Source organism: Benincasa hispida, chromosome 8, assembly GCF_009727055.1.
Source record: "Benincasa hispida cultivar B227 chromosome 8, ASM972705v1, whole genome shotgun sequence".
Classification (NCBI taxonomy): domain Eukaryota; kingdom Viridiplantae; phylum Streptophyta; class Magnoliopsida; order Cucurbitales; family Cucurbitaceae; genus Benincasa; species Benincasa hispida.
In genome coordinates, this window is record NC_052356.1 from 36,540,723 (window position 1) to 36,558,640 (window position 17,918).

The following is a 17,918-nucleotide window of genomic DNA, read 5'->3' on the forward strand; positions in this document are numbered from 1 at the left end:
CCACATGTGATGGCAAAACTAGTACCACATAATTTGGTGCAAATTTGGTTTCAAACCCACTAGGCTCTTTCTTTTTTTTTCTTTTTTTTTTTTTCTTTTTTTTATTGTGCCATTGAAATGGATTGCACCACTCTTTCTTTTGGTGAAATTTCCAAGATATTGTAGCCTTTCAAACCTCTCTTTCCCCATTGTATAAAACACAAACACAATACATTTTCCCTTCAAACATTTCCTCACACCCAAATGATTATAATTATACTCCCACTACCCCATTGACCTTATAAATGAGTGCACACCATGAGTTTGCCCTTCTCATATTCTCCTGTCATCCTCCACTTTCCCACAGTGTCTTCCAACTTTTCTCGCCATATTGACTTTTAAAATATCATAATTTTTCCTTTTCCCCCACTTCCCAAGTTTTCATCTTTCATTTTCCACACAGAATCCTAAGCTTTAATTAAAACCACCCCTGTCAAAACATTCAAACATACAGACAAACCACCTCCATATAATATGTTTCTTGTTGCTGTCACTTTCTTTTTGACTTGGTGTGTAACAATCTGATAAATTGCCCTCTAGCTAGACCACCCATCAAACACGTTTTCTTTTTCCCCTTTAAACCAATCAGCTTTGAGATTTCATTTATAAATACCTCCATTCTCTTCCTCTGCTTTGAAGCAGAGAGCAGTTTCATCATCAATGGCAGCAGCCACTCATTTCCTTCGTTTACTTGTCATATTCTTGGGACTTTGTAGCCTTCTTTGTTCAAATGCTGTCCCAACTTCAAGTAAGCCTCTCAAATCAATCCCTTTTCTCTTCTTTTCTTTCTTCTTCTTGCAAAATGAACTAAACACTTCTGATCTGATTCTGTAGGAAGTGTCAGCCTCTTGCGCGGATCTCATCCATTTCTTCTTGTTTCAAGCAACACCCACATGGTATATTACATTATCCATCAACCTCAATGTCATTATCCCTCCAAGGTTTTAGCTTTCGTGTTAATTTTACATAGGATCAGAGAAGGAGATTATGTGTTGAAACTCTATATTGTCCTTTCTTCTCCCAGTACTAGGGTTAAGAAATTGACCATCTATCACGAAACGTAAAACAATATAGAATCGACATACAGATTTGTGGTTTACTAATAGTGTATTAACTACATCCTCCGCGGATTGGAGGAGAAAGCAGTTTTATTAGAGAGAAAATCATCAGTAGGTTTAGAAAATTTATATAGTGCATTTCTCTAAATCCTTTAACCAAAATTGTAAATAGCGCAAATAACATAATATGAATACAACTTAGATTTCGGGGGCGTTTGAAACGTTAGATTACAGATTCAAGACATTCCAACAACTAGCAATGACCACTAGGGTTTTGAAAATTAGAGTGTTACGAGAATAAATTTATCATAACTTATCTGTTTATGTTATAACATGGAAGGTTTTCTGTTTGTGCAGGTGACTGCAACAGAGGAAGAAGTGAGTCGTGGAAGAATGGTTGTGGCACTAAATGACTATCCAGGGTCAGGAGCCAACAATCGTCATACACCAAGGCCACAATTTAGGGGCTGTGCTGATTGTTGATTATATTTTGCATTACATATTTTAGGGATTGGTTGGGCTTTAGAATTATAATATATATTGGTTTGAAATATCTATCTATCTATAACTATTTTATATGTATTATATGGGAATATGGAGGCAGGGTTTGAGCTTCTTCATCACTCTATTAAGCTGTTGAAAAGCTGAGGAAAGAGGTGGGTAGAGAATTTTATGAGATTAGGTGAAAAATGAGTACCAAAAATATGTGTACTTTTGTAAAACAAAGAGACATTACTTGGCTTCTTTATTCAGTAATATATGATTTTGAGGGCTGAAATTAACGCCATTGGATCTGTTTATTAAATTTATTGCTGCTGCAGATTCTAATCAATTTGTTCACGAACTCTCTTTTAAGTCTTTCAGACATTAACATTAGTCATTAATGCTCAACTGACATAAGGTATGAACCTAAGAGATTAGTGGTTTAAATCCCACTGAACTAAAAATGAAAAAAAAAAAATATAATACCTCTCAAATAAAGATGAATGGCCACTGTCATGAGTTTGGTGGGAATTTTTTTAGTATATTTAAAGATCTGCTAAGTGATTTGGATCCTTACTGCTTGGATCATGGATCCTTATTCTCGTGATAAATTTAAGTATTTCAAAGAAGAATATACTGAAAATGGAAAAAGAAATTGTTTCTGGACGACCAGAAACTGCTGACTTTTTAGATGATAAAAGGAACTTTCTGATAGAAAATTATGGGGAAAAAAATGGACGCTTTACAAGATTTACAAGTAGGGTTTAGAACTTGGTGTAGGTTTGCTTAGTTTATAGGTTTTTTCCTGAAAAATCTCAAGCCATTTTACCTGGTGAGTGGAGAAAGTGGATGAACTGGTTGAGTGCAACATACCCAATTTCCACCACAATGAAATTAATTGCTACAAATTTCAATACCAAAACAGCACTAAAATGGAGTGAAGTGGAGTCCCTCCATATTAAGTTATTGTCTATAACACACATTATTTAATTGATTCTAAGTTGTATGTGGCAACATTATATTTCAAGCTGAATACAAGCAATAGCCAGTATCTGGCTGCATTAAACACTTTAGCTCCAATATATCATTGAAAACAGAATGTTCATCAAATAAATCATACTCTTCATTTGTATAAGAATTCTACTCTCTGAGTTACAAGATACACCTTTGGATGGTTAAACTGACATGTAATTGATTTGGTAGATATTAAACAAAATAAAACAGCACTTACGATATACTGAAATCAACTATCATTTGTACAGTAGGCACGGTGCATCAACATTTAGTTAATAGTGTTAATAGATAGAAATTATACTGACGCAAAATTTAAAGTTTAATCATGGTTGATGGAAATTTATAGTTTTACTTTTTGTGAAGATGGCTGACAATTACAAAGTTAGTTAGAATCAATAAATAGTAAAAAGGCAACTTAGAGAACAGTAACAGGATTTATCTTATTCTTAACAACTTCCAGCACTTTCTGTTTACTTGTGCTTAAAGATGCGAGTAGAAAGAGTGGTTTTAAATGGTAAACAAGAAGGTCAAGCTTGACAAAATCATATGAGAGTAGCTGATTGGGGGAAAAAAACATTATGACAGGGAATTACAGTAAAGAAGACAGCATAATCATAAAAACTTTTCTTACATGCTTTCCTTCTAAAGACATAGATTAGTACCTAAAAAGGATGTAATCCTCTAGATTTTGATGCAGATTGGTGTCTGATCATTGACATTTCAAAGTTTACTAGATCTTCCAATCCAAAATTCAGCAGCAGATGATTACCATACACTTAATACTGTAGATCAAAATACAACTAAAAGGTATTTTTTTCCCCCTCAAGAGGAGGATCAAATCTTTCAAGCAAAACCATTTTCCTTATGCTATATTGTTCCTTTCTCTGTATCAGAACAGATTGAACTGCAATCAGAGACTTGAAATGAACCAAAAATGACCTCATTCTTCCTCAAGTGCAACGACAGTGACAACAAAATCTTGTTTGCAAATTATTTCGACAGAGTCCTAGCTGGGCAGTCTGTGATGCTAAGATAACTGACGTGCTAACTATTCTTCATGGTAAAGAAGCTTTGATGAATTTTTGTTTGGTAGAACAGCATCTCCACCAAAAAGCATTACATTTCCAGAAAAGAATTCAAGTTCAGTTCAAAATTCTGCTTGTGATAAATGCCTTTGGAGCTGATCAGTTCTCTCTTTAGACAGCTTGAAAAGACTCAACTAAAAATTAAAATGGAAATAAAAATGGCTCTTAATGAACAATAATTAGAAAACTTATTTCAATTCGCTATCTTATTTGAGAACTTACCGATTATTGGCCAAATAAACTCAAGAAGGACAATGACATAGCAAGAATTCTATGCAACTATCTATCATCACCTTTGGAAATAGATTACTGCAGTTCAACTGTCAATGACATAGCCGCTTATTGAATGGCACTGAAATCGACTCTCGAGAAGTTCTCAAGCAACAACCACCTTCAGCAACCATGGAAATGAAAGAACAAGAGGACATGGTGGAAAGCAGCAATATTAAGACGCAGCAACAACAAACCAGTTTGTCGAGTTTGCAGTAAGCTTGGATCCACTGTGACTATATGCTACTATGGTCGATATAAACTAAAACTTGTGAAAGAGACTGGGCAGCTAGAGGTTCAGTGGTAGCATCCATACCAATAAAGTTTCTGTTTTATCTTGTATTGGTTGCCAAAATGTCCAAGTCCAACATCCATTCAGGTAGCAATGTTTCAGAAAGAGACAACACAAGAACTGTAGCAAAGCGATTAGGCAAATCCTCGACACAAGTTTTAGATCATGTTATTGCAATATCAAAATTCCTTCAAGTAACAAACTAGAGTAGTTTTGCAGTATCTGCATGAGTGTTAACTTACACCATCCTTCAATCCTGCTGGAGGGAATTATAACATACCTCTTATGAACTGGTTTACAGTGATCTAAATGGACTCCTACAATCATCTCATTGAATGGCTATAACTATTACGTTAGTTTGGTCATTAGACTTACTTATCTTCCTTAAAAAGCAAATCTAGAACCATCTTTACTCCCACTTTATCACTTCAAGAAACTCCAAGAAAATCACTTCAACTGATTGGAGGATGAATATGGACCTTTAACAGAAATTACGGCATAGAACTCAGGCAACCATGTCCAAACACTAGGGCTGAAAATTGGGGGAGTTAAAAGGAAACATTGGCACAATGTTGAAATTTGTCTTAGCCTCTTGTGCAAACAAAGTCACAACAGAAAAACGAGTCATCCTAAACAGAAAAGTCATATAGGTTTATATTTAAAATGGACAAGATTGGAGACTCAAAAAACTTAGGACTTAGGGCTTAGGGCATGATGCAGCCCCTATCTATAAAAACTAAAGGGCAGGAATTAATTAATGATTGGCTTCCATCATTTGATAAGACAGATACGAAACTGATGAAAGTAGGTAGACAATAATTGAAGATGAAATTTCAATGGAAAAGTCAAATAAGAGAAACGGTAAATACAAAGAGATGAGCAAAATTCTTTTGTATTAAACTTGTTGATTAGTTTATGCAGCGAACATAAGTCCCCACCTGAACCGAACCACTAATGAGACCCACACACAAACACAAACTAAACCATTACTGCCAAATTTCTTATAAACAATCGATGAAATGAAACCCCACACAGTTACTATAAACTTTATTAGACTTCCAAAAATCACTTAACCGTATTGATCACATCATACATCTCAGGGAACAACGAGGACCCTTTTTTCCTGGTTGTACAAAAATTGGGTTACATCGCTTTAACAAGTTAACAACTGAATTTCATGAATAAAATTCAAATAGAAGTAGAAAAATGATCGAACATTTACCGAGTCCTTTGCTCTGCTTCTTCTCCACCTGATTTTAAGAATTAATTTTGTTTGGGGCATTGTTGAATTCTTCAGTTCAAACTTCTTGTTAGACATTGGTAAGTAAGTTGGTGGCATCGGAGGCAGTGTCATCATCTTCATCTTCCTCGTAAATTGAGATTTTTTGGTTGAAGTTGCAGGGGAAATTTTTTAAGTAATAGGGTCCATTCATCGGTTGACATCAAAGAACGATATGAAAATGGCGGGGGAATCGGAAAAAATAAGACATTTTTCAGGAGATGGAACAAATTAGATGTGAAAGGTCGAAATTATCATTAAATTAAATTTAAATAAAAAAAAAAAATATATCCTCTCCCATCTTTTTTCTCCTTTTTCTCTAACTTCTCCCAAACTTCTCTTTTGTCATGCCCTAAGATTGAACTACTCTGGAACATTCTCTCATATTTGTGGTTAACTTTTTATGATTTTTTTTGTTATAGATTTTTTTGGGTCTCTACTCTTATTCTTATGTTGAATTGAGTCAAGTCAAATTTTCTTCTCCTCTTGGTGAAATTTCCAAACTTGAAATGTATATTCCCAACTTAATTTTATACTTGCTTTAAGTGATTTAGGTTGATTTTACAAATGTTTTAACTACTTTTTTTTTATCTTGCAACATCTCGCAAACATGTCACTGTTAGGTTTTATACCCTAAAACTTGTAGATAGTAAACGTTATTAATTAATCACCGTCAATAAAGAGTTATATAGATGTTAATTCAATAAATGTTATTGTTTGGGTTGTTTGTCTATTTTTTTTTTTTAATAACCATAAATCTAATAAAGTAACATCCAAAACTGCCTTATATGTCTTGAACTCATACAAGAATCAATATTTAAGATACAGCCAGAAGGGTATGTAGTATTAGGATAAGGTTGGGTACCTTATCCTAGTAACACTATGGATACGACCCATTTTGTATTTGATAAAAATGCAATGATCCAACGCGTTCATGTAGTTGACATGCAAGTGGAAGTATCCTATGCAATGAGTTTGCATAAGATTGGATCGCGAAATAGTTGACCCTATTAACTAGTTAGGTTCCTATTTCAATAGGATGACATAGGCAACTTAGTTCTAATCCTAAGTATATTATGAATTCCAGTTCACGAGGGATTGTCCTTTGATTTGTATGGGTGAGGGTTGTCAGTTCGTCGACCTAATATGCCTACCATTTTGGGGAAAAGACCGAGTAGGGAGCTGGGAACATAGTAATACAAGATGAAATTCACTCATTCCTATCTTAAAGATAAGTAGATGGGTGTTCCCTTAAATAGTATATCTAGGACTTGAATAAAAGGCCCTACCCTTTCATTAGCCCGAGAAGAGTTTCTATTTATTGGTTGGACCATAAATAGGTTGTTCATTAAAGGAGCATCAGGACTTAAGGAGTTAGAGGTAACCCAATGGTAAACCGATATTTGACCCAATTGGAATTACGAACACTCGTGAAGGACTAACTTGCAATTATTGATCTATATCCGTGGACACAAAAATATATTAGTAGTGAGAAGAGTGCAGTTGTGGGTCTTTATCTTTAGTGGAGTGTACCCACAATTAACGAATACTGATTAACTTAGTTAATGAGTTTAGTTAATTAATCTCATATCGTTGGAGCTTATGATCTACAGGTTCACCAAGTTCCTTTATTAGCTCACTAGAGGATATTTAATAAGGATGATTTGAATTGTTCAAATTAATTTGAAGAAACCATATATTAAATGTGATCAATATATAATTGATTATGAATTTGATCTATAATTCAAATTAAATTGGAAAGTAATATTTGAATAAGATTCAATTAATTAAGTCAAATGAATTAGATTCACAAATAATTAATTAATAGATAGGTATTGTACATATACATAAGATGTTTATGATAATTAAATATATATACAACAAATTGGATTTAATGTATAATTATTTAATTAATGTGTAAATTAAATTAAACAAGTGTTATAGAGGATACGAATACTTCATCTTCGTTAGGGTTGATGCCCTAGATCTCATAGAGTCATGTAGTTTGTAATTGTATTGTACAAACATTTTATTTATTTAATAAAATATGAGACATTTTATTTGACATTTAGTAGCATTAAACTCATAAACTAATAAACTAATATTCAAGGTTATCATTTGTAGCTTAAACATGTATATAGAGACATACAGGTGGATCACATTTAAGCGATAACCTAAATGGTCTGTAGTAGATGGATAAGGTTGGATACTTTATTCTGGTGACACTACGAATCTAGTCTGCTCTGTAGATTTACAATTGTTGTAAAGTGTTACAAATGATCTGATCATGATCATTCATGTGGAGACATGTGAGCGGGGGTATTCTATGCGAAGGAGTTTGTATAAGACCGAACCACGAAATGAGTAATCTCATTATATAACGTCGTTCATAATAGAGACTTACATTTCACTAGGATGACCATAGGTGACATGACTTGAATCCTGAGTGAGTTGTGAACTCCTGCTTATGAAGGCGATCCTTTGATTTGTATGGGTGAGAGTGGCCAGATTGCCGACTCAATAAGCCTACAATTTTGGGGATTCATTTGATTGGGAGCTGAGAACATAACTACACAAAACGAAATTCACTTCTTCCCCGACGTCGGGGTAAGTACATAAATTGCTCCCTTAAAGACTGATTCTAGGCCTTGAACAATGTGGTGCCACACTCTCTCTTGAACCAAGAGGGGTTTGGTCATAGTTGGACTATGACTTATTATTCATTAGAGGGATCGATGGTACTTAAGGACTTAGATATAATTACAGGAGCAAAACGGTAATTTTGGCCTAGCTATATTTACGAGCAATTTGTGAAAGGTCATCGCACTATTGACTGGTTATATCCAATAGACACAAAAATATATTTGTAGTATGAATAGTGCAACTGTTGGTCTTTAGTGAAGTGGTCGACAGTTAATGGATGTTGAGTAATTTAATTAAAAAATTTTAATTAATTATTCAAGTGTCATTGGAGCTTCAATCTACAAGTCCATAAGGTCCTTTTCGAAGCTCAACTAGGATTATTGATAATTAATTTTGGATTAACTTAAATTGTTCAAATTAATTCAAGGAATTAATTATATATGATATAATTAATTTAATTTAATTATATATGATATAGTTAGTATAATGTATTTGATACATTATGATATAAATTTTATTTGAGAGGAAATAAGTATTTAAATGTGTATTAAATATTAATTATGTGAATTAGATTCATATAATTAATTTTAATATAAATGTGATTTATATTAACACTACAATAATTTGGGCCTTTCATGACATTGCAAACTGTCAAAATTAGTAAAAAAGTCGTCGGCCAAACCTTTCCTGACGGTCAAATAATCATCGGTCTGATTGTCGACAAAGTTTCATTGGCAAAACCTTCTCCATCGGTATAAAAGTCGTGTCGTAGGGAAAAAAATTATATCTCGACGAATGGAGGATGGGGCTTTTTTGCCGAACCTAAACAAAACCGTCGGGATAAGCGATCGAACCCTGACGGTCTTAATTTATAAAGGTCATCGAGAGTTAAAACTTCACCCGACGGTGAAACGACATCGTTGGGACAAATGAATAACTCCTAACGATGACAAATTAGTGTCACCGTCAAGTGATATTCAATTATCCCGACGGTGTCTTTACACCGTCGGGCAAAGTTTTAACTCCCAACGGTCTTTATAAATTATGACCATCGGGATAAGTGCCTTATGCAAAGGGTGCGTTTTCATCGTTGGGATTTAGTGGATTTCCCGACCCCTGAGACCATCGGGGGATGGTTTCTTAACGTCGGGAAAAGGTGAAAACGAAATATTGCTTTTTCCCGACCCCTTGTATCGTCCGGACTACATATTTAACCGTCAGAATCAACTTCTTTTTTTATTTTATTTTTTAAATTTTTTTTTTTTCAAATGTCATACCTATTTGAATCTTACAAATATCAATCAAACTAAAATAAAATTTGCCCAATCAAGTCAATGTCTACAATAGTAAATAATATATAGAAAACATGTTTGAATCTCAAAAGTTACTATAACATCCATAGTTCCTTAATCCAAAATATACCATAACATCCAAAATAACATTACATGATAACAAACTATCTGTGGGGAGGTGCATCTACAACCTTAATCCACAATTCCTAAATCCAAAATAACATTAACATCTACAAACTAAATACGCTTGTCAGGAGATGCATCTTCAACATAAATCTCGAGATACCTATAAAATAAAAATTTTAATAAGTTTAATACTCAATATACCATATACCAATCTCAAAATGAATATAGAATTTAAAATTCAACTAAGAAAATTAATGAACTGAAACAAACCAACTCAAACTTGCATATTTCAATCTCAAACTCAATATAGAACTTAAAACCCAACTTAAATTTAATCATAATTTTACATTTACCCCTATACCAACTTTAAAACCAATATAAGAACATTAACAAATAAAACCCACTTTAACTTCAAACCTAATATAGAACTTAAAACCCAACTTAAACCCAACCAACTCATAACAATTGAAACAAAACAAGACATATTTACATTTACTTAAACTTATATATATATTTACCCCCACTTATTTGAACCACAAACTCAAATTGAACTTTAAAACCAAAGGTTAGATATAATGTCAACATAATTAGACAATCACTCCCTTTACCAATTTTAAACCCAACATAAGAATCTGAACAAATTGAAATTAAGCATATACCCCATCTCAACATTATTCTCAGTCTCAATATAGGACTTATAACTCAACTAAAAACCCCACTTAATTTAACTACAAACTCAAATTCAAATTCAACTTAAGAACACTAACTATACTTTACATAATTATACGTTTATGTTGTTACCATAACTGCAGGATAACAACATACACAATCTTCTAATTAATTTACTACGAAAGTTGAATTGGTCATACCTAGTTCCTTAAAGACTAGATTGGCTAGATTGGCTAGATTGGACGATCTGGAAGAAATAACACAATCTGAGATGGATGATATGAAAGTTATGATCTTATAGCTCATGAGAGATAAATTGAACTAGGTATGACTTTCGATGAGGATGCACTGGACAATGATTTATTATTATTATTTTTTTTAATTTTTTTATCCTTTGGTGTCCTACCAAGGGCCACTCCTATGCCCAACACCTGCTCACATATTTCTTCCTTTGATATTGGTTCAGACCCTTCCTAGGTGGAGACTTTTCTCAGCTCGACCATCTAACTATACATCAATAATTAGGACTAATTATTGAATGATAATTTTATATAAATAAAGTTACATTACGAAATAAAAACTTACATATGCATCATTAGCGACCTAATTAACAAACGAGTGGTCACTCTTAGAGTGTGTATTGATAACTATTAAAAATACAAGTTATTAAAGTCAAATTATTAAAACAATGGGAGAAAGCGATGGTAAAATAGGCAATATTACAATTGAATGCGACAAACTAAAAGAAAGTTGCGATCGCTAACGCTCATCGCATAAAAACAGTTAAAATTGCATTATTCTGTGCAGGTACAATGCGATGGCGCGCTTGAGTTTACGATCCAAGGGCACAATGCGATGGCGCGTTTGAGTTTGCGATCTAAGGGTACCTCAAAGATGATCATGTAAAAACCTTACATAAAGGCGACATCATAATAAAACATGATGGGACGTAAAGTTGATAATGGTCAATTCAGAAATATAGTTGACGGCTGCTGAAAGACCATACCGTTGTAAATACATTGAACTTCTGGTGACTATCAGATGATGCAACAGGGTATGAAAATTAATGTTGCCCATCCACGCAATCATTAGTCAGAAGAACTACTTTACTTAGAAGTCTATAAATACCCAATGCTACCAAACCAAAAAGGAAAGCAAGTGAGGAGGCAAGGCAAAGCCGAGGGAAGGGAATTATTGAGAGGAAATTAATTTTCGGAGAGGTCGAGAGACTGCTGAAAACAACACAAAGGAGAGACACCCAACCCTTACAAGAGCAAGATTCTACAATTCAGGAAAGAGTTGAAGTGAAAGAGCAGTGTAAAAAGGCAGAGGAAGCAAGACCTTTGCTTACCTGGCTTGATACTTCTTACACCATTTATTGTTTTGTACTCAACACATTGTTTGCAAAAATGGAAACTTCATTTCAATTTATGATCACTCTCCCCACCATGCATAGTAACTAAATTTGTGAATGGTTTGAGAAGTACTTAGCTGGCATAACTTAAGCTATGTACTTGATGCGATCATCTTGTCTTATGTATGCTTCATTCATCATTTGGAGTACTTAAGAGAGTAGTCTAAAGACAGAATCTAGGCTTGAGAGAGTCGAATTAGATCACATTAGCCAAAGTAGAGACTTAGAAATAAATTCTATCTGCTACATTCCATACACATTGCATGCATCCCAGAAATAGGAAATGTGGCATTATGCATTGAGAAATGTAGTGCTTAATATTTGTGTATAACATGATCGCATGACTTGTACAAAATCTTAAGAAATGCTAGCTAAATCTCTTCTCAACCCCTTCATCGCATACTTGTTACAACACCACCCTTTCATCATTCCACATTTAATTCCATCGCATTAGAAAATCTAAGTTAAATCACCATCTACTTCTTTATCACCATCGCAATAGGATCAGAGAGTCCGTCGCATATCTATTTAGTAATCCCTACGTTCGACCCTGGACTTATCAGGACCCTAAGAAGGCTTATACTTGGGCTTTGTTAGGAAAATTTGTATGATCATCGCATCCACACATCCTTACATCGCATGATAAATCAAAGCATCAAGTTTTTAGCACCGTTGTCGGGTATTATGGTATAGATTGCGCTAACATCAAACCTCTTTGATCTTTATAGTTTTCGACCTTTATTGTATTGTTGTTCCACCTGTGAAGGAAGAAGCAAGCATCGTATGAGCGAAGGACATAACCTTGAACTCAAGTACGACCCAAAGATCGAAAGAACTTTTTGTAAAAGGCAGAGAAACAAACGTAAACGAGAAAGAAGAGTTCACAAAATGGCTGAACAACCTGAGGAACGAGTAGCAAATGAAAACAACATGATGGAAAATCCTATCCTACTGACAAATGATCTCAATAGACCAATCTGGGACTATGCGTCACCAAACTTGTATGATTTCTCCCCAGGAATCATGAGACCAACATTGGATTGATCAAGGTTTGAGATGAAGCCAGTAATGTTATAAATGATACAAATAGCAACACAGTTCGGAGGACGGCGTGGTGAAGATCTACACGCCCATGCTACAAGCTTCATTGAAATTTGCAACACTTTTGTGTTCCCTAATATTTCCCCAGAAGAGGTTCGACTCACGTTATTTCCATTTTCACTATGTGATAAGCAAGAAAATGGCCTTACTCTCTCGAACCAGGAGAGATAACGTCATGGGAGATAAGTTGTGGAGAAGTTTTGAAGAAGTATTTCTCTCCAACAGAAAATGCCAGAAGGAGGAAATTGATCACCATTTGAACAAGAAGATGATGAATCGCTCAATGACGCATGGGCAAGATTCAAGAGACTAGTATATGCGACTGCCCACACCAATGGATACCGATATGCTCAAAATGAGATTTTTTTTACATGAGACTCAAACTCATGGCATCGCAGACGGTTGCCAATGCGGTAGCATCAGGAGGTCTACTGAACAAAAACATTATGATGAAGAAAGCATATTCTTGATCGGCATCTCGAAAACCATGAAGCTTGGCAAGAAAGCGATCAAAGAACGAAGCAGAGACGGTAATGCGAGTAATGGTGCCATTAAATCATTATAAAATCAGATGAATGTGATGATAAACTTGTTGTAAGGCATCACAATAAACAATTCAGGAACTCGAAATAGGCAAGTCAATGCGATAGAGAAAACAAGCACCAGTTGTGTCGTATGTGAAGAATCGCATTCTTTTGAGGAATGTCCATGAAATCCTCAATCAGTTTACTTTGTCCAAAAAAAATCCTTTTTCAAACACGTACAACCCGGGGTGGCGAAATCACCCTAATTTTTCTTGAAAGAACAACCAACAGCAAGGCAATCAACTTGTGGCTCAGAGAGAGGGACCGCCAGGGTTTTTCGATAGAACTAATGGACAACAGCAAGTTAGCAACTCTCAAACACCATCCCCATCATCCCTGAAAAACTTGTTGAAGCATTGAAAAAAAAATGAAATAATCCTTCAAAACCAAGCTACATCCACCGCAATTTGGAAATTCAAATGCGACAAATTGTGGGAGAGCTAATGAACAGACCCCAAGGGACATTGCCTAGCTCAACCGAGCTTCCACGCAATCTAGGGAATACAGGGAAAGAACACTGCCAAGCAGTCACCCTAAGGAGTGGAAAGGCAGCGATAAAAGTCAGAAAGAAGTCTCGCAAGACCGAGTCAAAGGAGCAACCTGCAATTGAATCAAGGAAACCTCTATCACAGACTGAATCAAAGGAGTCCGAAACTAGGGAACCAGAAGATGTGATCAACTCCAAGCCTCCAGACCATGAAACATTGAAAGTACAGCTACCTCCATTTCCTCAAAGACTGAAAAATAAACATAACGATGAAGGTCAGTATCAGCGCTTCCTGAAAATATTGAAACAATTGCACATCAATATTCCATTCATAAAAGAGATAGAGCAGATGTCGGTGTATACGAAATTTTTAAAGGACATTGTCTCAAAGAAGAGAAGCATGGGAAGATTCACCACGGTGGCATTGACACAAGAATCAAATACTATAATCTCACCAAAGATGGCGACCCAGGCAGTTTCACAATACCCTGCTCAATAGGAGGAATCTATATTGGTCAAGCATTATGCGATCTTGGAGTAAGCATAAACTTAATGCTCCTTTCAATCTTCAAAAGATTGAATGTAGGACAACTAACACCCACAACAGTGACTCTTCAACTCGCCGATAGATCTTTGGTGCATCCTGAATGGAAATTAAAGGATGTCTTGATAACAATAGACAGATTCATTCTACCTGCAGACTTCATTATCTTAGATTATGAGGCGGATAAAGATGTTCCAATCATATTGGGATAACCATTCTTTTCTACTGGTCGTGCTTAAATAGATGTGCACAAGGGAGAAATCACAATGAGCATCAACGGAATGAAGTTCAGGTTCAATATCATCAAGGCAATGAAGTTTCTGGATGAGGAAAGCTTATCAGATTTCGATGATGAACACACTTGCGCTGAAAATTGGGAGTCCGAAGAAGAGAATGAAGAACGAGAGGATTCGACAACATCCATAGAGACTTGCCATGCGATAACAGAGATATTGAAGAATGAGGAAATGCTGAATTTGGATGAAGAAAGAAAAACACAGAAGCCCTCTTTAGAGCAACCACCTATACTAAAACTAAAAACTCTACCAATCCACTTGAAGTACGTATTTCTCGGCTAGAATGAAACCTTACCAGTCATCATATCATCTGCATTACCTGAAGAAAAAGAAACTGCGCTGCTCAGTGTTCTAAAGAAATATATTAGAGCAATCGAATGGACGCTCGCAGACATCAGAGGTATTAGCCCAACATAATGCATGCATTAAATCCGGCTTGAAGAAAATTAGAAGGGTTCGATAGAACCTCAGTGTAGATGAACCCTGCAATGAAGGAGGTTGTCAAAAAAGAAATCATCAAATGGTTAGATGCCGACATTATCTACCCTATTGCAGATAGCACGTGGGTAAGCTCCGTGCAATGTGTTCCTAAGAAGGGTGGGATGACAGTAGTTCCTAATGCAAACAACGAATTGATCCCTATAAGGACCATCACGGGTTGGCGTATTTGTATGGACTACAGGAAACTCAACGCGGCAACAAAAAAAGATCATTTCCCCTTGCCTTTCATTGATCAAATGCTCGATCGATTAGGGGAATGATTATTTCTGCTTCCTTGATGGGTACATAGGCTATAATCAAATTATGATCGCACCAGAGGATCAAGAAAAGATCATGTTCACATGTCCATATGGAACGTTCGCCTTTCGTCGCATGCCTTTTGGATTATGCAATGCTCCCAGTACGTTTTAAAGGTGTATGATGGCGATTTTCTCCAAGTACCTTGAAGACTCAGTTGAAATCTTTATGGATGATTTCTCAGTCTATGGGCAAACATATGAAATCTGTTTGCAAAACCTAGAGAGAATATTGAAAATATGTGAAGAAACTAATCTAGTGTTGAACTGGGAAAAGTGTCATTTTATGGTCAAAGAAGGAATTGTGCTCGGGCACAAAGTTTCAAGGAATGAGTTAGAGGTGGACAAAGCAAAAATTGAAGCTATAGAAAAACTTCCACCTCTAGCGAATGTGAAAGCTTTGAGGAGTTTCTTAGGACGGGTGGGGTTTTACAGAAGGTTTGTGAAAGATTTTTCCAAAATCGCTCGACCTTTGAATGTGTTGTTGGAAGCTGATAGACCCTTTGATTTTGATTCACACTGCCTCACTGCATTCAAAACACTAAAGTCTAAGGACCCTTTACTTACAACGCCTTTCTAAATCGCATCCTGATTGGCGCAAAGCCAATTCGAACTAATGTGCGATTGCAACGGATTGCGATGGAGGCAGTCTTGGCACAAAAGTAGACATGTTACACTCCCAATTGCCATATGCTAGCAGACATTAAACTCCACAAGGCGAATTAACACCACACCAAGAGGAACTTTTAGTGGTAATTTTTACGATTAAAAAATTCAGCCCTTACTTTTTTTGGGGTTCAATAATGATTAGTTCCACATAGACCACTCTGCGGTAAGAATATTTGATGACAAAAAAGATGCAAATCTAATGACTAAATCTGAATGGTTCTCTACTCCAAGAATTTAATATGGAAATAATCAACCGAAAGGGAACAGAAGAACCAGGTACGGCCATTTAATCGCGAATTAGCCGAATCTAGAAGTGGAGTCACATCATCGGAGGTGAACATCTTATTTCCTGATGAGCAATTGCTTAAATTGGAAGAAACTACCCTGGTATGCATATATTGTCAACTTCTTGATCTACAAACAATAACCGTAAACTAACACCATTTAAAAAAAGGCTCATTTCATGAATGCAATTTTACTACTGGGACAATTCGATCTCTACAAAAGGGGACCAGACCAGATATTGAGACTTTGGGTGTTCCAGAAACTTACTTTCCATCACATATTTGTTTAATGTCATGGAAATCACCCTATGGAAGGCAATTTTCGGTGGGATAAGTGCAGCAACAAAAGTTTTGCAATGTGGTATTATGGCCCACTTTCTGTTTAAGGGACGCAACGAGGACTATCCATGAATACGATATGCCAACGCACTTGGAAGCATTTCAGAAAAAAAAATGTGATGCAATGAATCATCATATTGGAGGTAGAGTTATTCGAATCTGGGGAATAGATTTCATGGGACCATTTCATGTCAATGGTCATAAATACATTTCTATTGGTTGTCGACTATTGTTTTTAAATGGATTGAAACTATTCATGCGTTTGCAAAACGATGCGACAACAGTCCTCTAAAGTTGCAGAAAACATTCTTACTTGTTTTGGGCACCCCATGTGCATAAGTGACAAAAGGGACCACTTTTGTAGAAATCGGCTTGTTAGTAAATTGGTTTAGATCAAATATAATGTCCACATATGATCGCCACCACCATAATCACCCTCAAATAAACGGGCAAACAGAGGTTTCTAACAGAGAAATCAAGTCAATCTTAGAGAAGGTGGTGACCCATCGAGAAAGAATTGGCCCATGAAATTGGATGATGCTTGTGGGAATATGGATTGCTTATAAGACATCATAGGCATGTCACCATATGCGTTGTATTTGGAAAAGACTTGTCATCTGCCATTGGAACTGGAATATAAGGCAAGTGGGCAGTTAAGAAACTTAACTTTCGCATCTTAGGTATAAGAGAAAAGAGAAAACTTCAAGCTACTAGAGCTGGACGAAGTTGGAAATTAACAGACATATATAGTAATTCTAAAAATTATACAAAGAATGCATCAAGCCGATGGCATGATAAGCGTCTTTGCGAGAAAACCTCAAGGCAGTCAAAGGGTATTACTGTTCAACTCTAGTTTGCGTCTCTTTCTTAGAAAACTGAAGTTCGCGTTGGTCCGCTTTCATAAATCAAAGAAGTATTCTTGCATGGAGCGGTGAAATTGACCCAACGAGATGGGACCAACGCATTTAAAGTGAATGGAAAAGAGTAAAGATGGTATCATTGTTAGGAGATTTCCCAATGCGAAACTCATTGACTTGGATAAGCCAGAATAAGGAAACACTCCAGTCCCTATGATGATAAAGCGACATACATTCATCTGGGAACGAAGTAATATCCTTTTGAGTATCCTTTTTGTTTTCTTTCAAGAATGTAT

The 17,918-nt window shown here is 35.7% G+C and overlaps 2 protein-coding genes across 2 annotated transcripts; both read left to right on the forward strand.

The window, feature by feature from the left end:
* Positions 1 to 598: 598 nt before the first annotated feature.
* On the forward strand, positions 599 to 1,897 carry LOC120083435. Its single transcript, XM_039039196.1, has 3 exons — positions 599 to 787; positions 874 to 935; positions 1,455 to 1,897. Exons 1-3 carry the CDS (start codon positions 700 to 702, stop codon positions 1,578 to 1,580), a joined length of 276 nt encoding a protein of 91 aa, XP_038895124.1. The 5' UTR covers positions 599 to 699; the 3' UTR covers positions 1,581 to 1,897.
* Positions 1,898 to 13,768: 11,871 nt separating this feature from the next.
* LOC120084032 lies at positions 13,769 to 14,592 on the forward strand. Its single transcript, XM_039039935.1, has 2 exons — positions 13,769 to 14,111; positions 14,213 to 14,592. The coding sequence occupies exons 1-2, from the start codon at positions 13,769 to 13,771 to the stop codon at positions 14,590 to 14,592; spliced, it is 723 nt and encodes a 240-aa protein (XP_038895863.1).
* Positions 14,593 to 17,918: the final 3,326 nt, after the last annotated feature.